Genomic DNA, 27,664 nt, shown 5'->3' on the forward strand with positions numbered 1-27,664 from the left:
TGTTTTTCTTTTCTTTTTCAAACAAATATGAAATCGTTATACATTTTTTATCATTTTATGTTCGCCTCCTTTACTTGAAACTCTCATAAACTCTCGAGAACATCACATCAAAAACATGTTCCAAGGGCGACGCATGTGCTTTTTCACGAAATTTAATACTTATAATACGCCATTATTTTTTTTATATTTGAGTAATTGGTGGGCGGTGCTGTGTGAGGGAAGAAAATAACATACTTCACTCGGTGACTTTTCTATGCTTTCGAGAAGTATAAGAGCATTAAAAGTGAGCGAGTACAGTCATTTATCTTACATTTTTGTTAAATTTACAAGGGACAGGTTAAGCTTGCTATAAAACCATGTTTAATCCACCATTCACTTCATTAAACAATGCCCGCAGTTAATATCCATTTGTTTGATGTGTTTGACATTTTGATTTTGACATTTGTTTAGAGACTTTCCGTTTTGAATATTCCTCGAATTTATTATTTTTGTTATTTTCTTCTTTTTTTTTGGTGAATAAAGGCAACAGTAGTATACCGCTGTACGAAATTCATAAATGGATTAAGAAAAAAACAAATCCGGGTTACAAACTAAAACTCAAAGTATGAAAGTGTTCATGTTTCTGTTTTACATGTACTATTCTTGAAAAAGAAGAAAAGACTTCATATGTTCAACAACAAAATCAATTAAAGATGTTATAACTATGTAACACTGCCTTGGTGATAGTACAATAATATAGGTATAATGAGTCCTCCCTCATTTGTCTTCTGTTCCCAGAAGTTAATCATCATCATTTACGCAATCATTTATCAATTTAGGAAATCTTGGAAAATAAACTGAACTCACCAATAATTTTGATATATATTTATTATTTAAAACATCAATATTTCATTATGACAAACAATAATACACGTACAAAGGATAATCAACATCTGTCCTACATGATTTCAAAGATAAAGCAGTTCAGACGCTTTTGTACATATTCTACTGTTTTACAATGGAAATAGGTGACTTAGGGGTATCCAGCTCAGACTTCTAAGCAAGTTTCAGACATACACTAGTATCAGTTTGAACAAACTTATTTGCTAGATACCTCACTTTTATAAATGCCTTGAAGAACATTAATACAAGGTAATATTTAAAAACAAGTGACATGCTCAAAAGGGTATATATGAAGTTGGAAATTGAAACGGCGACAAGAGACAGAGACACAAAAATCCGAACAAAAAGCAGAAAACTGCCGAAAGTCACCATTGAATCTTCGACACAGCGAGAAAACCCTGAGGCTGATTTGAGCTGGCCTTTATATAAAAGTACGTAATAGTTCAGCGAAAACGGACGTCACATTTAACTCCGAAAATATATATGAATTAAAATCATAAAAGCATACAAGACACAAAGGTCAGAGATACCGGACTTGCGATTGCGCAAAATATGCAACAGGGTTAGATCTTGCTTCAAAAATATGCTACGCAAAAATAGATATATTATAATAAAAACGATGTCATACTAAAAAGTGCACACATGACTTGAAGGACATAGTTACGGGATAATATTTAAAATAACATGCTAAAAGGGACAATTATACCTTGAGGAAAATATATATGAGATGATATAAACAATGACATGAAAAAAATGACAAAGATATCTAGCAAATACTTAGACAATATTTACCAAAATAATTATTTTTATTAGAATTTATCAAAAATAAAACATAAAAATATCATCTTTAAAGCTAGTCCTACAAAACCGTTATCTTCCTCCAAAACAACGTCAAATATTGAAGCAAAAGGGGATTGTTGAGGGGATTGTCCTCCGCGATTATGAATAATGAATATAGGTAAAATGGAATTGAATAAACTCATGTTCTAAAATTAAAACATTATGATAATATTATATTTTTAAGATGTTACATTGAATTTAGTGAAAAATCGATGTTCAGTCGAAGATTGCACATTGTGATCAAATGTTTTTCACATAATGTTTTATTAAAAAAAAATCAGTTTTATGCTTCAGCAGAGTAAAATTGGTATGCAGATGTTAATCATCAGGCTCATACGGGCTAGGCACTATCTCACATAGCAACTGAAAAAATTCTGTAACTTTTGCTGAAATAAAACATAAATATTTTATCAACATTGGGATACATTTTTAATTCATGTCTGTTTTTAATTTGTTTGTTTTATGCAAAACATATATTATACCAACAATAAATCAAACATTGTTTTCAAGCCATTTTTACATCAAAATCATTCTTAGTCAAAATTAAAAGAATTTTTCTTGTAAACAAAACAAATAAGGACATGTATACATATGACATCATACCAATTGCTCCTGTCAAATTAGTTTTTAATGCTTTTCAATTTTATAATAGGTTTGAAATTCAATTTGAGTGTCACTGAAAAACAAATCTTATAGTAGCACGTGTCGTTTGCAAAATCACATGCATGTACATTTTAGTGTAGGTAAGATATATTACTTTTGTGGAAGCAATACATCGTTTTTGGTTATGTTGCATTGATTGCAGATTCTTGCTTTTATCTGTTAAATTTGTTCGCAAATATTATCGACTTGAGCCAAGTTACAACTTATTTTATGCACATTGCGTCGTTAGGTTTCAATGTTATATTTAACTTTGCCATTAAAGTGCGAGGTTTGGCATGCCACAAAACCAGGTTCAACCCACCACTTTTATTCCCCTTTAAAAGTGTCCTGTACCAAGTCAGGAAGATGGCCATTGTTATATTATTGTTCGTTTCTGTGTGTGTTGCATTTTAACGTTGAGTCGTTTGTGTTTTCTCTTATTTTTGAGATATTGAGATCAGACGTGACACGGTACTTGTCTAACCCAAATTCATGTATTTAGTTTTCTTGTTATATTTGTTATTCTCGTGGTGTTTTGTCTGATGCTTGGTCCGTTTCTGTGTGTGTTACGTTTCGGTGTTATGTCGTTGTTCTCCTCTTATATTTAATGCGTTTCCCTCGGTTTTAGTTTGTTACCCCGATTTTGTTTTTTGTCCCTGGATTTATGAGTTTTGAACAGCGGTATACTACTGTTGCCTTTATTTCTGTCTTATTCACTTTTACAACGCACATTCTTTTATGGTTTATCTTTGATTGAATGTCTTTCAAAAGAAAGTCAATTACAGATAAATTTGTATATTACACAGAAAATTCTCAGACATTTTTCATACTTACCAAATATTCTCAGTTCTATTTTGAAGAACACAAAAGGAATATAAAACAAAAGTCCACCAATAACAAAGAGAAAGGCGTACAGGAATTCAATCTTTGGATCTTGAACAATTGGTCCAATAACCAAGTAACAAGCGATTAACACAAATACTATAGGTATTATAATCGGTATCTGAAAAATGATTGTAAAAAGAAAATCAGTTGAAGTCAAAATGCTTTTTTATTGTGGTTGGAATTTTTATGGGTATATCAAAATTATAACATGTTTCGTTCTTTTTTTTCAAATTTAATAATACAGTATTTATGATTTATGTAAGAACCCAGGAACAAGCGATTATTGATGACGATTTTTTTTCCTAAATCTTCACTCTTCAAATTAGAATTAAAATATGGTGGTTTTCAGTTGTTTATAAACAACTAAATGCAAAACAAATTATTAAAATTAAAAATTATTGCACTAACCTTTAAAGGTCTTTCTAAATCCTTTCTTGTAAATCTTAATAGTATAAGAGAACCAACCGTAAGACCGTAGAACAGCCATGCTGTAAAACTGAAGAAGTCAATCAAGCTTCCTATATTTCCTGGTATCACCATGGCGATGCTAATTAAAGCCTGTAAGTACAAACAAGTACTTAAATATATCAACACAGATCTTTTCTTTTTTTGTTGTTATACTTTGGAATGTGTATTTGGATACTGTAATTTGCATTTACAAAAAGTTGTCGGAAAATTTAAACTCTTTTTATCCATTTGATTTCAGGTTTAAACCTTGTAAAATTTCCATGATGTTAACTCTGAAAAGAAAACGTTTGGTAAACGTAATGGTGACAGTATTCAAACCAGAAAATGTCCCTCTGTATGTTATAGCAAATGTTGATATCGGTATGAGTGTCAGTTATTTCTGTTAGTACCGTAGAGGGTTAAATGAAATGGATATCCCGAGTTTTTTAAGGTCTTTTAAGTTCTTAGCGAAAAGGATGGTCTATTGTTTATGATAACTAAGATGTAAACGAGTTGTTATGTCAACAGCAATGACACAGCATCCAAACATTAAAAGTTCATTAAAAGAAGACTAATACTTGTTTTATATGCATAGGAACTTGGTGTACAAGTGAGAGGTTTAGCTAGCTATAAAACAATGCTTAAGCCACTATTTCCTACAGAAGAAAAATGATGAACCAAGTCATTCGATAGATGTGTTTAAGCCTAATATGATTTTGTCATATTATAAAGGACTTTTCGTTTTAAATTCCCTTGGAGTACGGTATTTTTGTTATTTTACTTTTTTTGTATGATGGGAATTAAACTGTAATTATGTCTTTATAACTAGATGTCTTTTTATCTCATTGACATATTCTCTATTTCCCTTTTTTATTCATATGTAAATAAAATATATAAAGATGCATAATGCCTACCAACTACCAGAAATTCCTAGAATGGGGAAATGATTCTACATACTTAATAGTCTTTGAATACAATCTACTAACTGTAAAAACAATGGATGGCATTGGTGTGACCCGTTTACAATGTACATACGACAAAACTTCTGGTAAATGCCCTTCTCGACTGGCTACGTACACAACTCTGTAACAAAGTAATATTTTTGTAGTGAAAACATATGTTAAGGTTGTAAGAATAATTATTATGTATGTCAAATACTGAAGTCAAGCATAAATTGTAATTATTAAATATTCTGTCATTTTATCTAAACTGTGATATGTAAAGAGAAACAAAACAATCCTTGTAGAAAAGTTTCTGAAATGAAATTTAATTAATCTTCTTTTTTTTTCGTTTGGTAAACAATTAATAAAAAAAATAAAGCATGTTGTGTCATCAGCGAAAGTTTGACATAATTATGAAAAATAGCTATTCTTGTATTGTAAACAAAATAAGTATCCTTTTCCATATTTCATGTTAACAATAACAATAAACACATGGTATTATCGCTATTGTTACAGATGAAAATGAAATAGACATTGCTTTCGAAGCACTTTTTTTATTTACAATCATACGGAACGCTCAAACAAAGATATTTAAAAGCGAGAGGAAGTTAATACGCTGACTTGTAAGAAGCTTTATGATAAAAAAAAAAGGAAAAAAAAGAACCTTAACAAAAGAGGGAGGAAAGATACCAAAGGGACAGTCAAACTCATAAATCTAAAACAAACTGACAACGCCATGGCTAAAATGAAAAAGACTAACAGAAAAACAATAGTACACATGACACAACATAGAAAACTAAAGAATAAACAACACTAACCCCACCAAAAACTAGGAGTGATCTCGGGTGCTCCGGAAGGGTAAGCAGATCCTGCTCCACATGTGGCACCCGTCGTGTTGCTTATGTGATTACAAATCCGGTAAATAGACTAATTCGGTAGGTCACATTCATGAAAGGGAAGGGGATTGTAGTTACGACGTAAGAAACATATCCGATATCATTTGTGAAACGGTTATTCCATAACGGTCAACCAACTCGTGATGGCGTCCGATTAGCCACATTAATAACAGGTATATACCCTTACAGATACTAGTATAATTTTTATAACCACCTTTTAAACTCCATCTGTATTCACCTTGTTTTAACATCTTAAACAACGGAAATAGAATATCCTTTAAACACCATATTCAATCTGCAAATGTTTCTAACAATGGGTCGATGCATCTACTGGTGGACTGTTCATTCCTGGCATGAACACACGGATGTTGTTATCAAATTTTTAAAAATGTGTAGTCAGTAGTAAGCACTTCTGTGTTGACTTGCGTTATCATTGATATGTTCATAATTATAAATTAACTGTTAACAAAACTTTGAACTTTTTAAATACTATGTTTTTTTGACCTCAGAAATAGATTACCTTTTGCTATATTTGGCAAAAGTTTTAGGAATTTGTTGTCTTCTGTGCTCTTAACTTCGTACTTTATTTGGTTTTTTAACATTTTTTTATTCGAACTTCACTGTTGAGTCTTTTGTAGACGAAATGCGCGTCTGTCGTAAAAAAATAAATTAATCCTGGTATATATGATGAGTTTATGTTTATAAAGGAATCTTTCATGTGCAAAACTAGTATTCCTTGCGTGGATTTGGCTTTACGTTTTTGTCCTTTTCGTTTATCATATTTTTATGATTTGTAATTGCTAATATTTGACCTAAGCCATTAGTGAAGAGATGCTGTTTTAACGAAATGCTCATCGGATGAAGACAAATTGATACCGTTATTGTTATGTTAAAAGAGGGACGAACGATACCAAAGGGACAGTCAAACTCAAAAATCTAAAATATATATATGTTACATATACTGTTAATATCTTGGTATATATTACCTTCCTCCACTCAATAGGGTATCATCGGATGAAGACAGATTGATACCGTTATTATTATGTTACATATAATGTTAATATCTTGGTATATATTACCTTCCTCCACTGAATAGGGTACCATCGGATAAAGACAAATTGATACCGTTATTGTTATGTTACATATAATGTTAATATCTTGGTATATATTACCTTCCTCCACTGAATAGGGTACCATCGGATGAAGACAAATTGATACCGTTATTGTTATGTTACATATAATGTTAATATGTTGGTATATATTACCTTCCTCCACTGAATAGGGTACCGTTATTGTTATGTTACATATAATGTTAATATCTTGGTATATATTACCTTCCTCCACTGAATAGGGTACCATTAGCAGCACCAAAGGTAGAAAATAAAACAGCTAAGGGCATGAGAATAGCTGCTCCCCCTAAAACTCTGTCTCCCCATGTCTGTAATAAATACACATATCTTTTGAGTCGTTCAAAGCAGCAGTTTTATTTACACATATTGACAGTAAAGTGATCGTGGGTAAACAGTTTTATATTTATACGAAACAAGAACAAATGTATGCTTATTAAAATGTCGTAATTGATTTTAATTTGTAATTCTCAAATTCATTTTAATGTAAATACCTTTCAAATACGCCATGCGCAGTACAATTGGCCTGAATTTGAAGTCGGTCACTGCAAAGAAAAAGAGGCATCTCTGTTTGTTTAATAACGGTATATTATTTGCGGGTTGTCTGTAGTTGTACACGTGCTTACGTGGAACAATCATATAAGTTGTGTCAACACACATCGGGTGCAATGAGGTTTGGACATTCTTACTCATCGACGAAAAAGTGGCAATGCTCGGGAATAACACTGCACATACCGAGTATGAAACGCACAGCTTTGCAGATGATTCAGAAAACGAAAAACGCATACTAATTAATTTAATATTCTAGTATGCATGGCTAAATGCATTCATTTTGTTGGTGGATATTAATGGGTTGTTAAAACTTAAAGGTACACTTTAAAAGCCACTACATTTTTAAACAATAAAATGTTTAATACCGGTACCTTATTTCTAAATATTCATTGACCTCATAAGACCAATAAAATATGTAATGCTGTTATTAGCTGTAGAAATATAAAAAATGTTGAACCATATAATAAAACAATATAAATTATGTAACCATTATGCATAATGTATGGGTCAATTAACTTCTCATACTTTTATAAATGAGACAAATAAATAACGAGGTACAATCTGCTTTAAACAAAAATGTACGAAATATGTAATACTTTCTCGAAAAGACCACACACAACCAAGAAAAAACAACAACCTTGATATGGTTAAATGAAATTAGGGGACACTGCAGTTTATTTAATCCAAATGTTTTCAGTACTACCTCACATCTTAATTCTTATTTAAAAGTAATATTGCACAAAACTCATACAATACGTAATTTAGTCAAGAGGAAATACAGATGAATTTGATGCTAATTTGACATAATTCTTTCAAAAGATAGTAAGAAAGATATATAGAGGTTAACACAGGTTGTTCAAAAATGCAACAGATAATATTCCTGTTGTCAAGCAATTTACCGACCCGAGTTTCTAAAGTTTTGAATGAAATTAGCAGGTATTATAAACAAACTTTAATAAACTGGAACTTCTTAAAGGAACAAACTCAACAATATGCATTGTGTTGCTAAAGACAATAAATGATGCGGTTCCTGCATGACTTAGGACAGGAACATGAACAGGAGAAAACTAGTTTTCTAGTATCAAAGCCTCCTGCGTTTTATCTTGATAAGTGAAATAACATTGCTAACTCTAATATAGTATGAGATCTTACGACTGCTACTGCGTCAACAGAGAGTAATTCTGCCGCTGTCATTGCTGTTAAATAGGATATGTTGGTCAATATATACACAACAGTAACAAGAAGTACTGCTAAAATGTTTGCTCTCGGAAGGTTTCTGAAATAGAGGTATATGTACAATGCATTATCTTTTATTTTCGTACAGAAACAAAGAATTGCATCAATGTCTTCTAAATGTTATGGTTTTTTTTCACAAAGTAACATAGTCATTTTATCTAATAAGTGTTTGATCTTCTTTTGGATGTTTTAATTACGAATATCATCTAAGCGGTTAATACATTAAGCAAAATTTACGAAGCATGTATTTCGTCGAATTTCAATTTTTAAATAAAAAATTTAAAAAATGTCAGTGTGAATATTTGTGTGTGGATTTTTTATTCTACGTACACTGAACAGAATTACGTGCATAGTGGTTTTTTTTAAATGTTTGTATTGAAATACAGTTACATAGAAATTTAAAATAAAACACACTTACTTTTTAGGGTCTTCTATTTCCTCTGTGACATAATTTAAGTTATTCCTGAAATTACAACAGCGTATGAAAAGCAATTAAAAAATTTGAAGTTGTTGTTAAAGAGTTAATGACCCTCACGACCTGTTTTCCAATTTATAACAATTAGCATATACTTCGGCTTATGGGCTATTTTTATGTCATAAGTTATCACTAATCCAGAAGCTCAGTTCCTTTTATAAATAGCATGATAATGCAGATGCTGTTTTGTTATCATTTGCTGTTGATTATCTTAAGAATATCGTTTGAACTTTATCAACTTGTCTCCCTCGTGCATAGTTCTGGTTCATTCTCCGAATTTCGCGATTGTTCGCACTTGTTCACACAGTCCAGCTCTTCTTTTTATTAGCTTTCAGTTTTCAAATATTTTGAATTCAAGATTCATTGAAGTGACACTGATTATCGAAATGCGAATTTGGTGCCGTAAATCGAAATCATAATTGTATGTGATTTTATATGCATGAAGACTATAAAATGTAAAGTTTGTTTGAAAGAAAGACAAGCTTAAATATCAGTGTTTCAATTATAGAATAAGAATATTTAAAATTACTCAGCATCTTGTCAGAAAATGTGTTTATGTTAAGCGAGATAACTCAAACTCTACACCTGTCTAATTCTCTGTTGTTTTTCAACAGATTTTTGCTATATCCATATTGCGCCTTTTATGGTTAGGTGAATAACAGCTAGAAAATTCATTATGTGGTGTGAAAGTACAAAAGAGGGACGAAAGATATCAGAGGGACAGTCAAACTCATAAATCGAAAATAAACTGACAACGCCATGGCTAAAAATGAAAAAGACAAACAGACAAACAATAGTACACATGACAAAACATAGAAAACTAAAGAATAAGCAACACGAACACCACAAAAAACTAGGGGTGATCTCAGGTGCTCCGGAAGTGTAAGCAGAATGCAAAATGCTACCATATTTAAAAAATTAAAATAGACAGAGCTGTACATAATTTATTTTCACCGGGGGGAAACGATCAGAAAAATATATTCCTTACATTATAGCAATTTATAGAATGACTAAATTAGACGAGATAAAAGTAACAGTAACTTAAAGCAAACTCGGAGTACTTTATTCAAATGTGAATGTATACACTCCTTCCCCCGCGCTGTATTTCTAAATAGATGTTATACCATTATATTAATTCATCATCTGATACAGGAAGATCATGATCTTGTTTTATCTCCTTATATCCAATGTCCAATGCCTTTTCAGAGGTGTTTTATTTTGAAAAAGCACCTCCAGACGTTTAACTTACCATCCGTCGTATGCCCACAATGCATTGTAAAAGGCCAGGGCTATTGATGACGGGTTCGTCTCACTTCCTTTGAAAGAGTCTTCAAATTGTGAAACATGACCTGAAAAGTATAACATAAACTAAATGTTTATAAAACTTTAAATATTGCAAAGTACGGATGATTTTCCACACCGGGAATAGATTAACTACGTTGCATTTTTTTTTTAAATCTTTCGGCATTTAGGTCTGTAATGCTTTTCAGCTTCGTACTTTATTTGGGCTTTTTTAAATTCTTGGATACGAACGTCATAAAGTTTTTATTATTGATATCAATGATAATAAAATTAAGAATGACAACAGGGAGTGTTTCAAAGAAGCAACAACCCGGCGACCTTAAAAGAAAGCAGCCGAAGGTCAACAATGGGTCATCAACATGCTGGTATTTTGTATCGTTCAGTTGTTATACATGTTGACGTACAAATCACAAGTTAAGAAAAATGTATCTTTGGTGCTTGTATGAAAGAGAATGTCTAACGACAATGTGCTCAGTTTAAGATATGGCGGAAATTAAAGTACACAAGAGTAGATGTCCGACTCCAAAACGTTTTCATCAACTTTATTCTTCAGTATAACTACTGTTAACCTCAACAACAGCGGCAAAAGCAATACAATAGCTAAAGATTTAAAGTACAATACATAGATTCTTGTTTTTCCTATAGATTATACTGTTGGTTTTACACTAGTCCTTTTTTAGGTTGATAGCTTCCGGGAGGCAAGGCTCCGTATTGAATGCCGTTCTTTGACCCATTATAATGGTTTACTTTTTATTAATTGTGACTTCGGCGAAGAGTTGTCTCATTGGCACACATTCCACATTTTCTTTAAACTATATAGAGTAAAAGTCGCGTACTCTTATTGTTTGGCTTAGGATTTTACCTTGTCCTAATCTAATCAATCCACCAACAACAATTATCATCAGAGCTATTAGTTTGGCACCGGTAAAGAAGACTTGCATCCTTGCCGCCAATGTTGTGTCGATACAGTTTACTACAGCAATCGTAACTACAAACAACAAGACATATTATGGATGAAAAATCTCGGGTCGATTATGCATGCTCAATTCTATCCGACGTGGAAAGTCAAAAGCAGGGATATGACACTGACAGCAAATTGTTTGATTTCTTATGTACGATATTTCACACCAGGATATTTATTTCATTACTCTCGCTGCGTCGAAATTAAACATCGTTCTGCAGGAGCTTATCAATAATGCATCATATTTCAAATGCGTCAATTTTAGAATGACCACCGGTCTAATGTTAAAAAACAATTTGACTTTAAAGACGTTACGCGCGGTCTTCGGTCTGTTTCATTTGACCCTTTCTTGATGAAAAAGTAGGACGAAAACAAATCAATTCTACGAATTATTAAACAGTAACTTGTTTGTATTTCTTATTTGAATCGAAATTAAATAAAACCTGATTTTAATAAATGAAAAGTTATGTCTTATTTTATGATTAAGCAATGATTCCGTATTCATAGTGCCATAATAGACCACTTTCGAGTTCATCCGTCACCGGAAAAAACTCGTCAATTATACGCGCCTTTATCATCGTCATTTGTGCGTTTAGGGGCGTCGTCACTTCCTTCCAATGTTGAGCGAGTGGTTGGAAAACTATAATTCTATATTGTACGAATTATTCGGCAAATTGAATTCTCAAAATTGACAATCAACACTGCTGTCATTAGGGAAATGTCAGTAAGTACCTACAGAGCAACCATTATTTCTAGTTTATCCTGCACAAAGACGATCACTAAGACGCTTGATGAACGTAAATAGTGCAGGGATACAGGCGAGCCCCTCTATCTGGTAAATGACGTCATAAAGGCGTGTATAATTGACGAGTTTTTGCCGGTGACGGATGAACTCGAAAGTGGTCTATTGCCGTGTAAGACGTAGCAAGAACCAACCATCCAAATATAAACGAAGGAGGCCGAATTATCCCCTATGGATTTTATTCACCCTCTATGGATCCGTAGGGGGTCAGTAGTTAACCGTATAACGAATTCATCGCACGGTGCACTTTTTCTGCTGCCTTCTGTTCAAAAATAAACAATGAAACGCAACAACATTAAAAGATGACGTCACCATTAACGCATCATGAACTCCCTATGAAATTTACTAACCCCCTACGGTCTCATAGGGGGTCCCCACGTGACGGCGTTAAACCAATCACAACATGATATTTTACCAGCGGTGCGATAAATATAAAATATATAATTTAATTTTTTTTTCCATTGACTAAAAATGTATCATGATCTGTGTAATGGTATTATTTTGAGAGAAAACTTATTAGTATTTTTTGTTTGAATGGTAATAAAAATCAACAATAAAAATTTGCCTTCATCAAAGTTTTGTAAACCATTTGCTGATCCTAAAGGCGTCGACGTTTTTCGGATAAAAACAATAATATCATGCAATGGGTTAACTATTTTTAATGCGTTTTATGGCGTGTAGTATGGTTGAAAAATTGCCAAGCATAATTCTCTTGTTATAATCCCGCGATTATCATGAGTTAATTTACACGTATTTTTTTTTCAAATATTACCCGAAATTTTAAGATAAGTATATATAGCACAAGCTTTAATAATACTGAAGCTTTAGATTTTGGAGCCAAACATTTATATGTCTGCTAGTACGAATGTTTGTTTTCAAGATACACTAAAAATCATGTCCACGCATCCGACAAACAGACGCATGTGAAAAATACACATTCTATTTTAAGGCCGACTGTAGACCACTTTTTTTTTAATTTTGAAATAGCAGCAACAAGCTACTATATATCCTCTGTTTGCTTGAACTGTAAATTCAATTTCATTCTAAGATTTTGGAATGAAAGGGCAGTTTTGAATTATTGATTTTATTTCAAAATTAAAATTTGAAATAAAATCAATAATTCAAAACTGCCCTTTCATTCCAAAATCTTAGAATGAAATTGAATTTACAGTTCAAGCAAACAGAGGATATATAGTAGCTTGTTGCTGCCATTGACCCGAACGATGATTGTTTTTCTTTATCATCTTATTGAAAGACACATATTTGAGATGTTGATAGTACGAATAAAAAGACACTGCAATTATTTGATAACTGCAGTTTGAAAACTACAGACGAAAGCGAGTAAATAAAATGTTTACTCTGGGAGCACAACACAGCTTTGGTACCGTACTGGCTGTCTCCAAGCGATGTATATGCCTATACCTAGATACATGTACTTGTGATGATGGAATCATGAACATCATAGAAGAATATGCATTTTGCAACAATTGATACGCTTGGACAGTGACAAATATTTGAAATATATACTTTCAATAAGTTAAGAAAAGTGTGTTTGTTAAAAATATATAATCAGCCATGTTAACAGTCTATTTTTTTTTAATAAAAAGTAAAACATCAAGATGACAGCTGTTTTAAAAAAAGATGCAAAACCGAACACCGTGCGTAACTGTTAAAGCAGTCGTTCGAATTCACAATCAAACAGCATTATGCCGTTTAAATTTTAATTGATGAATGGTACTTTCTGGGGTTTAAGTATCCAAGAACCGCAGGCATGTTCTTTTAGCTGTTTTAATGCATGATCATATATTGAATGGTTTTACACAAGTCATTTTGGGGGCCCTTTATAGCTTGCAAATTGCTGTTCGGTGTGAGCAGAGACTCCGTGTTGAAGACCGTACTTTGTACATAAATTATTGGTTTTCTTTTACAACTTGAGACTGGTTGGAGAGATTTCGCATTGGCACTCTTCCACATCTTCTTATATCTATTTACCTATTACAACTATGGCAACGAGTTTCTTTATATTTTCTGGAGAGCCACACATTGGGAAGAATGTAGCCATGTACTCCCCAAACGTAAGTGATATGATGGCTACCGATGATGTCCGAATTACAATAACGGAAGTCCATGCGAATAGAAATGCCATGACGTCACCATATGCTTCCTTCATATAGGCGTATTCTCCACCAGACTTTCGAATCATTGTTCCAAGTTCTGAGTATGATAAAGCACCTACAATATACAGTTGAAATTATCATATTTTCTGAAGAAGAAAAAAGCAATCTGATGATTTTTGAAGTTGCTTGGCATGCGCAATTAATTTTCATTTCATCTGATCGGTTGGAGCTAATTTGGATATATACTGTTAACTCAATATTCTCCATCAAAATGACTCTCATCTATAAGTAATTATTAAAAGTAACTGTAGAATCAATCACCTGAAATTGCAAAAATGGCCATCAAACCAAAATTCCCTGTGTACTAAATACCGGTCTATTTACAATTTACTCATAGTTCTTGGTAGAAATTGAAATTAGCAGTGGTTGTCGTTTGTTTATGTGTTACATATTTCGTTCATTTTTTTACATAAATAATGCTGTTAGTTTTTTCGTTTGAATTGTTTTACATTCTTATCGGGGCCTATTATAGCTGACTATGCGGTATGGGCTGTGCTCATTGTTGAAGGACGTACGGTGACCTATAGTTGTTAATGTCTGTGTCATTTTGGTCTTTTGTGGATAGTTGTCTCATTGGCAATCATACCACATCTTCTTTTTTTATATTACCCAGAAGATAGTGTTCCCACATCACCATACTTGGATCAGACAATATTTGATAAAATATATATTTGGGTATGGCTGTGGATTTTTTTCTCAATATCAATATCTTTGTCTCAAAATGGAAATATTTTTTGACGTTTTTGCAGTGTTTCGCTAATTAAATGCCAAACATTTTGAAGACCGGCTATTGCTTTAAAGGAGAAAAAAAATCCAAAATGTAATTACTGATATCTGGCTACGTACTGTCTTATAAACACCCGTCATCTAAACATCATATATAACTTTAAAAAATATTGTTTATTTTTAACTCAATATCTTACATACCTTCTTCATTTCAGCTTAATAAACAAACAAAAATCAAAAAAGGACAAAGAAAATTTCCCTTTTTTTTTTAAATTCAAATATAGTTAATTTCATAACCCAAAACATGTTACATAACTTAAAAGGTAAGGTTTAAACACCAAAGGAACAGCATCTGTTGCAGATAATAAAAACTGAATAAAAATTTTATCAATTAAGAATTCAATCAAAATGAATTAAAGGGAAGGTGGTGTGAATAAAAATAACAAAAATGACGTCTAGAGGTCAAAATATGTTTGTTTTATACTGCAACTAGTTGTGTTTATTTAAGAATTGAATGCTTCTTTTTGTAAATTTATTGGGGTGTAAAAGCGTTGACCGAAGTACATTTTGTATGAAGCGCGGAAGCGCTTCATTCTAAAAATGTGCGCACGGTCAACGCTTTTACAACCTTATAAAGTTACAAAAAGAAACATTCAATACTTATAATTACATTTTTTAGCTATGATCATGAAAACACGAATTTTATATATTTTTTTATTTAATTCACCTGTGCACTTTATTGTTGGACCACGTGTTATCATGAATGAAAAGTTGTATTGAGCAATGCATGCAACTGCTTACGGAATAACACGTGATGTGCAGTTAGCCAATCAGAATAAAGTATTAGAATGAAACATACATCTTATGTAATTATTTCCTAAATATTGTAACACCGCTATATTTTGTGCAATGTTAATTTCATCATGAAACACTTTTTCCACAGTCAGAGGTTCATTAAGGTATGAAAATAAGTTTGAAATATGTGTTACAATTTAAATAGCTATGAATTTATTTATTAAAGTTGCAGTATAAAAACAATATTAGGTCAATGTCAGAAAAATATAAACTTTTTGTACTCGGTGCAAAACTGGGGAAGGGTTCGGTAGAACCTCGCCCTTCAGCCTCATACAAAAAAGTTGTTGATATTTTTCTGACATTGACCTAATATTGTAAATATACTGCAATAAGCTCTATTTATTTCCTATACACAGCTATATTTTGTGCAATGTCAATTTCATCATGGAACACTTTTTCCACAGTCAGGGGTTCAGGGATGAAATTAAGTTTGAAATTTGTGTTACAATTTTAATAGATATCAATGTTTTATTTTAAGTTGCCGTATAAAACCAATATTAGGTCAATGCCATAAAATATAATCTTTTTTGTATTCGGCACAAAACTGGGGAAGGGCTCCGTAAAACCTCGCCTTTCCCAGTTTCTCAACCCCGTACAGAAAAGTTTATATATTTCTGACATTGACCGAATATTTCTTTAAAAATAGGCAGATATCTCTTCAATTGGTCAAGCTGTAAATTGTCAGGAGTCTATAAAAGTTGTAAATGAATGAAAAAGAAACTGTTAAAGATTTGCCATTTTACACAAAAATTCTCCAATCAAATAATAAATATTTAGATATGACCAGGGACAAACACTGAAGATGTTTCTGGAAAAGGTCAGGTACATAATTTGTGGCGAGGTATTGGTGATATTAACGGCCACCCCTTTTAAATTCGTACCAGTACAGTTGGAATAACAATATGTATATCAAAGAACGCAAAATAAAAAGATTAGCATAGGTAAAGAAACCATTCTTGAATTTACATACCTAATAGCGCCAGAAGGCCAGAAAGTGACCATATGACCAGACTAAGTCCGACTGATCCCGTTCTGTCTAATACATCAGTAGGTGAAATAAAAATACCAGAACCTGTAAATCAAAACAAAAACCGACCATTTGATAACCTCCATATTTTGAAATAATCCCAGGATTCTCGGAATTGCATTTTGCAATTAGAAAAACGGGGGAATAGTTATTTGAATTATACTTTAACTACGACAAGGTCATGGAAGTTCGCGCTCTTACTATCATTATGTGTTTCTTGAAAGATGAAAAATTTGAGATTACTTTGATAATAACTTGTGCATAGATGCAAAACTATTTTAAACAAAAACAAATCCGTTACTGTCGAATCTTCCTTGTTGATTGTAAACGTTTTACATGCATATAGGTACAACTATGTTGTAATAAACGCTGAAATAAAATTGAGAATGGAAATGGGGAATGTGTCAACGAGACAACAACCCGACCATATAACAGTTAACAGCAGAAGGTCACCAATATGTCTTCAATGCAGCGAGAAATTCCCGCACCCGGAGGCGTCCTTCGACTGGCCCCTAAATAAATATATATATACTAGTCCAGTGATAATGAACGCCATACTAAACTCCAAATTATACACAAGAAACTAATGTTAAAAATAATACAAGACTGACAAAGGCCAGAGGCTCCTGATTTGGGACAGGCGCAAAAATGCGGCGGGGTTAAACATGTTTATTAGATCTCAACCCTCCCCCTATACATCTAACCTATGTAGAAAAGTAAACGCATAACAATACGCACATTAAAATTCAGTTCAAGAGAAGTCCGAGTCTGATGTCAGAAGATGTAACAACAGAAACTAAACAAAATGACAACAATACATAAATAATAACAGACAACTAGCAGTTAACTGACATGCCAGCTCCAGTGAAAGCATTGACAAAAATGAACAGTATAATGTAGTATACCATTAAAGTTAACCCAAATATTTTTAATATTTCCGTTTACAAAAGTCCTTCGATTTAGATTTCGTTACATTTTTAAGTACTATTACAGGAAATTACTTCAATGTTTCCAGATGAAGCCGGCATCCGGATGTGAGATTTTCCCGCTGTGTTGCAGACCCATGATTGGTGTCTGTTTTCTGATCTTTGGTTGTGTTCTTGTCTCGCTGACACCTTCCCTGGTTCCAGTCTCAATTTTAATCTTGGTAAAAATATTTGCTTAATCAAACCTATCTTTATACTGTCATATAATAGAATTTCGGTTGAGTCGCAATAAAAAAGCAACATTTAAGTCAAACCTACCTATAATAGTTCCTACTATCAATGAAGTACCACTAATTAGACCTACAGATCGCTTTAACTTGATGGGTTCAATGACAACTCCCCCTGAATCTTTAACGTTCTTGTTATCATGACTGGCATCATTGTCTGTTCCATTTGGAAATGTTCTCTGTCGCGTTCCATTGTCTACCGTTCCGTACCTTTTACCATCATCTAAAAAAAAAAACATTAAGTTAAACTTCTGTTAGAATTTACGTACATTCTATACAAATGTTAATTTTTGTCAAGGAGTTTCACGGCTTAGCCAAAGAAGCTTGAAATTTTACGATATTTATCTAGAGTTAAAGATGCCAAAGTTAAATGCAAAATTTAACTAAAATCTGAGACATAGCCCATTTACTGTTACTTGACATAAACGTGTTTCTGTAATTTTTAGTTTATTGGTGTTGATGGCAGAAATATGGTGGTGACTGGTCAGCTTCTTGTGTTGTGTTGTTATACCTCTGTCCAATGTTAGCGGAGGGTTGAGCGCTCACAAACATGTGTAACCCCGTTACAATCTGCTAAGGCCTGGCCAATTCAGGAGTGGTTGCCGTTGGCCTATATATATGCGTCATATTTGTTTTTCGTAAACTGTTATGTTATAAATAAGGCCGTCAATTTCTCATTTGAATTGTTTCATATATTTTCATGTCGGGGCCTTTTATAGTCGACTATACGGTGTGGGATTTTTATTATTGTTGAAGGCCGAACAGGTGCCCATAAATTCTTACATCCACTTTATTTTAACTTTGGTCAATAGTGGTCTCATTGGCAACCATACCACATCTCCTTATTTTTATATTAAGAACAACATTTGGAGAGATTTAGAACTAAATATTTTTTGAAGACACCAATCTTCAATTGTTGAAATCATAATTTGATTTGTAATAATAAAACTTCATCTCCGTATTTAAGCAAATACAGCTTATTGGATTTACATAATATAAATATCCAAAACTGTAAACCAACTAATTTTCGCGAGCAATTTAATTTCGCGACTTTAGCGAGTAGAACAATAACGCGAATATAAATCGTCGCGAATATGTATGTATAACTTGGATCATTCCTTATTTAACTACATCAAATAAATTTTGAAAATCGCGAAATTAAATCGCCGAAAAATTGACGCACGTCATAGAAAAAAACGAAACAAAGGCGACGCAAGGCGGAATGCGCAGAAACAATAGAGGGATTTGTCTTTAATGCAAAATAAAGTATCCGCGAAAATAAGTTTGTTTACAGTTGACAATATAATAGATGTCTTTGCGAGGGTATATGTTACGTATGTTGTGTTGGTAACTCATACACTTCTTTCCCATATCTACTGTTAACAATATTTATTGTTTAAAATTGTGTATTTTACAATTTCATTTCGAAGCTTGCCAGAAGAAAACAATAGTTTATCTTGCATCTTTTAGTCACTGTGTTGATTTATTGGTATTGCTAAATTTGTGCTCGAAACTATTAAAATTGGTGTATCTGAAACTTTTGTTGTACATTAATTTATCATTTAAATGGTATACTTTTATCTTAAATTGTATATAAAACAATAGATGTGTGTGTGTGACTAATTTTGATGACTCTCGGGTAGATTTGTCTTGATTAATGCGGTTATCTCCTTGAAATTTTATAGTTTGTTTCGTGTTTTATTTTTGTAATCAATATAGACTAGACACGAACATTTTTTATCTATGAATACCTGGTAACAGAGACATATAATATGTCTCTGCTGGTAATTGATGTTTATAGAACGAAATAAACACGCCATTAACATCAACTAAAGTAGAATACTATTTTGAAAATGAGGACTTGCATTAACTTTCAAACAGACAGACAATCGGGTACAACTCTCAATCCAAGTCAAATTGTTTAAAAGTAAACAATCATAGATCAAAGTACTCCATAGATATAGGGAGATGTGGTATGAGTGCCAATGAAACAACTCTCCATCCAAATAACAATTTATAAAAGTAAACCATTATAGGTCAAGGTACGGCCTTCAACACGGAGCCGTGGCTCACACCGAACAGCAAGCTGTCCAGTCTTCTTCACGAAGCCGTGGCTCACACCAAACTGCAAGCTATAAATGACCCAAAAATGACCAGTGTAAAATAATTCAAACAGGAAACCTTAAGGTCTATACTATTTATAAAAAAAACGAAAAACGAGAGACTACGACAGACTACGATAGACTACGGACAGTTGCTCGTTGTGAGAAGTACTATCAAACGCATGTGCGATGGCTTATATAACATGTTTCCGTCTTTTAGCACACACCCCTTTCAAGTCGATTAAATTGAAGAAATTCAGATGAAAGATACGTCTCGTGTTTGGCCCAAAAGTGTAAAAGCGTGGAACTGTAATGAGTCAGATTTTCACACACCCCTTTGTAGTTAAATGGTTGCTCCGTTACGACATGTATCCTTATAACCATATTATATTAGCGGCAATAAGTGAAATTAGGCATTAAGCTTAAATCCTAGGCAATAAACTAACGCCTAGGCAGTAAGTCTATTGCCTAAATGATGTTAGGCATTAGTCTTAAATCCTAGGATTTAAGCTTAAATCTTAAAAAATGAGTGCAGGCATTAAGCTTAATGTCTAATATATAAATGCGAGTAAGTAAAAGACATTTATTCATTTTAATAAAAAGATATTTGTTACATAATAACATTATGAGAACTGGGGCTTGTTGATTGGAACTGTTTATAGATCGGTCCTATAAGATATTCTTAGGACAGAAATTATGATGAAGTTAGCACCGACGTACGACATGTCTCAGTATGCACATCGAAGCTATCTTAGGATTATCTTAGCTAGGATGTCCTAACCGCTTTCCTAAGTTTTGGCGTAAACGAAAAAAGCAAATGAAAAAAAATAAATATTGTATCAAATTTAACCAACAACTTAAATTTAGAAACCGATTAATTATTAGAAAACAATTATTTGTTTTTTTAAAGGTAATACATAATTTTTGATAATATAATTGTACATTTAAACTCTTTGAAACAAAACATAAGAAAAAAAAAATAACTACGTATTAGAATTGAAGAAACTTATTGTAAATAGTTAAAATTACAATTAATATATAATCGTGTATCTTTCATATAAATACTCAATACTTCAAATATTTTATTTTATTGCTGCAATTCACATACGTTTGAATATGAGCAAAAGAGTTTCATCCTAAATATAAAAAAGAAAATGTGGTATGATTGCCAATGAGACAACTGTCCACAAGAGACCGGAAATAAAATCACTAATAAAATATTTTATTTATATATATTAAACCCATCAAATAATAATATTCAAATAAATATAATAATTATTCTAAAGAATCTCCTCCCTTTTTTTAATTGGATATTTTTAATATTTTCTATCACCACAAAAACATGAAACGAGTATGGGTTTATTCTGTTTTTTAACTGTCAAAATGACTAATAAAATTGAGAAAGGAAATGGTGAATATGTCAAAGCGACAACCACCCGACCATAGAGCAAACAACAGCCGAAGGCAACCAATGGGTCTTCAATGTAGCGAGAATTCCCGCACCCGTAGGTGTCCTTCAGCTGGCCCCTAAAATATGCATAATAGTACAGTGATAATGGACGTCATACTAAACTCCGAATTATACACAAGAAACTAAAAATTAAAATCATACAAGACTAACAAAGGCCAGAGGCTCCTGACTTGGGACAGGCGCAAAATTGCGGCGGGGTTAAACATGTTTATGAGATCTCAACCCTCCCCCTATACCTCTAGCCAATGTAGAAAAGTAAAAGAATAACAATACGCACATTAAAATTCAGTTCAAGAGAAGTCCGAGTCTGATGTCAAAAGATGTAACAAAAGAAAATAAATAAAATGACAATAATACATAAATAACAACAGACTACTAGCAGTTAACTGACATGCCAGCTCCAGACCTCAATTAAACTGATTGAAAGATTATGTCTTCATCATATGAATATCAGGTACAATCCCTCCCGTTAGGGGTTTAGTATCATACTATCATAAAATATACGAGAAGAACATAACCCGTGTCATGCCAACAACTGTTTTTTTAGAAATAAATGTGTTTAGTTCCGATGCAAAGACCCTATCAGTGAATCAATGTTAAAGCCAAAATATGCAATCTTTAATGACCTGACAACAGTATCGTAACTATATCCCCTTTTAATAAGTCTATTTAAAGGTTTTGTTAGTTTCTGAGGAGAATACTGACATTTTTGTGCTTTATAAAGAATATTTCCATAAAATTTTGGATGTGAAATACCTGAACGTATAAGATGTCTGCATGTTGAGTTATATTTACGAATTATTTCCTTATACCGGTGATAAAATTTAGTAAATGTTTTGACCAGTTTGTGATATCGAAAACCCTGGTGTAATAATTTTTCAGTAATACATAAATTTCTCTCGCTAAAATCTAATACATTGTTACATACACGAGCGAATCGTACAAGTTGAGATATATAAACACCATAAGATGGTGACAAGGGAACGTCACCATCTAAAAATGGATAATTAACAATAGGAAATGAAAAATCATCTCTTTTATCATAAATTTTTGTATTAAGCTTCCCGTTTATGATATAGATATCAAGATCGAGGAATCTTACTTATTTTTGAAGATCTGTCAGAAGAAATGTAATTGAGAAACGACTTTATATCAAGAATAAATCACCAAATATGCATAAATTCCATAGTTTACTTATTGCCTAAAATTATGTTCGGCAATAGGATGAATAATCATCATCAGATTTCAGGAAATAAGCTTAATGCCTGAAAATTTCAGACAATAACTTAATGCCTAGGCGTTAGCTTATTGCCTAGGATTTAAGCTTAATGCCTAATTTCACTTATTGCCACTAACATATATATTTGAGTAATCTCTATCTACCGTCATTATTCACTAAAGAAAGAAAGAGTAACACCATTTGATAAAAAAAGTTTGTGTGAAAAGGTGAAGGTCATACATTTTTGGTGATTTATCAACCTAATTTAGTTCTCACTATCATTAAAGATCGTAAAAGATTTTAAAGTAAATATTACCTAACACGTTTTTTTACAATTTAATGTTGAAAATATTTAATACGCTGAATAATTCTATTAACTTAAGAAACACTTATGTGCTGATAGAAATGTTATGAGTCTTCATGCACGGCCGCGTTTAAAGAATATTCATTCAGTTATCTATTCGTTTCTACTTTAAACAGCTAAAATGAATGGCATTCTTCAAAATAAATGCCGGTATATGGGCCACTGAGCTAGGGTATAATCATAAAAGTGTATTTATTTCTTCATTGTTTTATCAAATTGAATAAGCACTTTAGAAAATTGTAAATCATCCTTCAAGTTTTTATCGTAAGCATTCATTTCAATATCAATCAAACCAACACCATTTTCCCGACTGTTATAACATTTTAACAAATTCCTTAAACTAAACAACAAAGCAGAACTGATTGCCGCATAGTTCCTACACGGTAACAGTTAAAACAGTAAACACAAACGTTAAAATGAAATATTTACAGTTTTATATTATGAAAATTATTATTATTATTATGTTAATTAGGGGGTATTAAGGTTAAAGAATATATCAAAACAAAAAGACACATTAAAATACACTAATGTCAATGACAACTGAAGATTTTAATCAAAATAAGGGAAATGTAAGTTTCAAATTTCAAACCATGTAATTAATTAACTTACCGGTACAGCCGTACCACTACTTCCGATGGCATTGTCCCACCGGTACAGCCGTACCACTACTTCCGATGGTATTGTCCCATACTCATACTAATAAACAAAACAACTTTACCTTCTTGAAAAGCTTCGTTTTCCATAGCTAATTGTCCAAGTTCTTCAGTTCGACATCACATAGGTCATTTTTACATAGTGTATGTTTTGTGTGTCTTCTAGGGATTAAGATTAACGATGTACATTCCTAAATCAGTATAGAAAGGACCTCATTTATAGTCTATCTGTGTCAATGTATATTTATAAAGATAAAACTACGTTTTATAAGAGATATACAGTAACATTACAGGTAGATAAAGAAATGTCAGTTGATTTATGTATTTTACCTGGATTGCATTGAACTAATAGTCCTTGATTACAATTTTATTTATGAGTTATTGCGTAATCAAAGAGTTGTATATGAAACATCACACTACTTAATAGAGTCTGATCACACCGGAGACTAACGAGGTTACTCGTAACTTTCAGGCAAGTATCGGAAATTCCGTTACAATTGAAGCTGAGGTCTAAATACATTTTGAGTAAGTTCAATACAATAGCTAAAATATGATAGAAAAAAAACCTCTGATTATAAAAAAAGAAGATGAGACAACTTTCCACAAGAGACAGAATGACACAGAAATTAACAACTATACGTCACCGTACGGCCATCAACAGTGAGCAAGAGAAATGTCGCTCAATTGTTTGAGTTTTCAGCACCGTCATTGTTAATATTAAAAAGGAAAAAAAATCTACAGAATAAAAAATATCTAAAAAAGGATCTGTAATCAAATTTCTTGAAATATGACGTAACCAGAATTCAGAAGGTAAAAATTTATTCATATGTTACCTAGAGAAACACCAACAGATCTTACAACCAACATTATGCAAATTCAAATCAGTATATCATTTAAGTGCACAGTTTTCTTTTAATATTGATAGTAAACCCTTTTTGCCAAATCATGCCATATATATGCAAATACTCAATTAGGGTGTGTAGGTTTTAATTTTGTAAACATATTTTTCAAACACACAAACTAAGAAAACTGCAGGCGCTAAATATTCTGTGTCGTTCACCTACTAGCATTGCTGATCTTTTCTTTATTTTAACAGTATCGTTTCTTCTTTGCTTTTTGTCCCAAACACGTCGGAAAGGTTGAGGTATATTCATTTAAAGACCATTATAGTAATTCATGTAAAGTGTCAACTTGTAAGTCTTGTAAAATTTGACTTATTTGTAGATCGTGACTTGTTGATAATGTTTTGGTATTTAAAGTGTCTATCAAAGAGGGACGAAAGATACCAAAGGGACAGTCAAACTTTTAAATCTAAAACAAACTGACAACGCCATGGCTAAAAATGAAAAAGACAAACAGAAAAACAATAGTAAACATGACACAACATAGAAAACTAAAGAATAAACAACACGTCAACTTCGGTCTTATAAGATTATCTTGGTGATATTTTTAACCTTTTTAAAAAATCTATCTATTATAGCTTTCGATATAACAGGCAAAACAGGGGGAAAAGAATAAAAATCGTCATGTAAGGCCAATAACTCCTAAAAGAAGTCGTCAGATAGTTTTGATGTAAATAAACATTGTTTCCATCCAAGCGCCTGTCAGATTTTTGCAATATATATCGGTTTTCAAGACACAAGACAAAGCTTGAATTCTACTCCTATGTTCTATGTTTAGTAATGTCGACCGAGTTAGTTTGTAGGCAGGGTCATTGCACACATATCTAAACTAGAAAATCTAATGATGATTTTTGTAAAGTTAGGTTAAACTTAGCCGAGAAGTCTCTTCAACACTATTAAAAAAATTAAATAGAGGCTAAATTGAATAACACGAAAATCTAACTATGAAGAGTGAATGATTTTGTAACTGATCAGAGTTATAACTTTAGTGGTAGGTTGTCTTTACATTAGAGAATTGATTACCTTAATATCATTAGTACAAACCAAATCTTGAACTATATTCTTTTATTTAGAAATTTACTTGTGTCGTCACTTTTGTGCATCGATCTAGTCGGGTGACATACAATGCGTGGGGCACTGTCTGTTTTTATGTGCTGACCGAGGGTGTTTTGCGTGTTCGTTTATATTCTGCGATTAGCCACCACTTCGGTGTTGACCTACATATCAATTATATGATCATTTTTATAAATTTACTGTTTGCAAAAGTATGAACGATTCTAAATACTAAGGATTTTCTTGTCCCAGGCAGATCAACTTAGTGATTGGGCACAACTTTTTGGAATTTTGGGTCATAAATGCTCTTCATTTTGTTTGGCATTTTTTACTATTTTGACCTTAGCGTCACTCTTGAGTCTTATGTGGATGAAACACGCGTCTGGCGTATTAAATTATAACCCTGGGACCTTTGATAAATATTAGCATGTCGTTATGTTCTATTGTATTGTGTTTTTGAGATTTTTCTGTTCTGAATGTTTTTCCATATTTCCTGTCATGTAATGTTGTCATTTTAGTTTTATATCTAACATTGACATATAAGCGGGAGGTTTGGCTAGCATCCAAACCAGGTTCAACCCATCATTGCTTTAAATGACCTCTACCAAGTCAGGAAAATGGCAATTGTTATCTTATATTCTGTTGTTTCGTTGTTTTCCTTTTATATTTGTTGGATTCCCTCAGTTTTAGTTTGTAAACCGGATTTGTTTTCTCTCAATCGAATTATGACTTTCGAGCAGCGGTATACTACTGTTGCCTTTATTTGATATATAAAACACAATGCTTTAGATCAATATTGGTTCACTAAAATGTTATCAGAATTTTTAAAACTCCAAAATTGTGCAGGAAGAACTGAACCTGAACGAAAACATAATTTCACGTCCGTTTTTATTTGCCTGTTATGCGAACTGCGATATCTTTAGGTTCTATATATAGTTGTCTGCTCCTGTTTGTTTGCATTCGACTGGTAGTTTATCATTGCTCCCTTAGTATCGCCTAGTTTATTCAATGGTATTTTTGTATATGACAAAAAAAATCACTGTTGTGTATCCGTTGTAAATTGAATATTGAACGAACTATGCTATTCAAAAGTCTGTACCTCACTTAATGGTCAATTATTTATGCAAACTGGTCTGATATTTTATTTCAATTCATCCTAAACAATTTGCACTTATTTAGAATATGCATAGGTTATGTATTTACTCAATCCATATTTTTTTGGTAATTTTAAAAGGGTGTTGAGAGCTCGATATTTGAAAAACGCGGACGTGATTTTGAAAGTGGGTAAATAGTAACAGGTCTGAACAGTTCGACGGTTTACCCAAAGTCTCTGTTCAATTTGCCTTTTTATAGAAGATGTTACTTTGTGTGTTGACACAATCCATATATTTTTTTGTATTTTTAAAAGGCAGTCGAGAGCTAGATATTTAAATAGAAATACTCGTACGTGATTTTGAAAGTGAGGAAATATTCTAATGCAACAACGTTTGTAACGTTCATTTTGATTGGATAACGTCACTTTCTTACATGGCACCAATTGACAATTGATGCTATGGGACGTACGCGCAAGTGCAGACAGCATATGACAAATTTTAAATACATGTTTTAACGTTGTTTTCTGTCAGTTTCATTAGAATGGAGATAACAATATTGTATTTTAAGCTCCGACGGCATCAATTGGGGATTTGATGGTCGCAAATACCCGTTTACTGTCTCCGCTAACGCGTCGCCAGTAAACTTAATTTGCGGCCATCAAATCCCCAATTGATGCCGTTGGAGCTTAAAATACAATACAGTTATCTCCTAAATAACAGGTCTGAAATTCAGTCCAATGGTAAACCACAATTCTCTGTACACAGAGAGTCAGTATAGCAGCATTTGTTGTAGGCATGAAAGCGGTTTGTTTTATTTTAT

General features: G+C 32.4%; 1 protein-coding gene across 1 annotated transcript; it reads right to left on the minus strand.

The window, feature by feature from the left end:
• Nucleotides 1–849: 849 nt before the first annotated feature.
• LOC139523425 (b(0,+)-type amino acid transporter 1-like) lies at nt 850–24,082 on the minus strand. Its single transcript, XM_071317462.1, has 13 exons — nt 23,861–24,082; nt 18,018–18,209; nt 16,717–16,818; nt 13,981–14,220; nt 11,088–11,213; nt 10,173–10,272; nt 8,867–8,911; nt 8,365–8,488; nt 6,868–6,971; nt 4,683–4,779; nt 3,658–3,807; nt 3,199–3,367; nt 850–2,108 (listed from the first exon to the last, which is right to left on the minus strand). The coding sequence occupies exons 1-13, from the start codon at nt 23,883–23,885 to the stop codon at nt 2,041–2,043; spliced, it is 1,542 nt and encodes a 513-aa protein (XP_071173563.1). The 5' UTR covers nt 23,886–24,082; the 3' UTR covers nt 850–2,040.
• Nucleotides 24,083–27,664: the final 3,582 nt, after the last annotated feature.

The sequence above is a fragment of the Mytilus edulis genome, chromosome 5, assembly GCF_963676685.1.
Source record: "Mytilus edulis chromosome 5, xbMytEdul2.2, whole genome shotgun sequence".
In the NCBI taxonomy this organism is placed as follows: domain Eukaryota; kingdom Metazoa; phylum Mollusca; class Bivalvia; order Mytilida; family Mytilidae; genus Mytilus; species Mytilus edulis.

Coding starts and splice junctions, on each gene's coding strand:
- LOC139523425 (XM_071317462.1), bottom strand. CDS start 23,885: ATGGAAAACGAAGCTTTTCAAGAAG. Junction 11,214..13,980: donor CGTTGCCATAGTTGTAATAG/GTAAATAGATAT, acceptor TGTTGTTTGTAG/TTACGATTGCTGTAGTAAAC. Junction 2,109..3,198: donor AATAGAACTGAGAATATTTG/GTAAGTATGAAA, acceptor GTTTTATTTCAG/CAAAAGTTACAGAATTTTTT.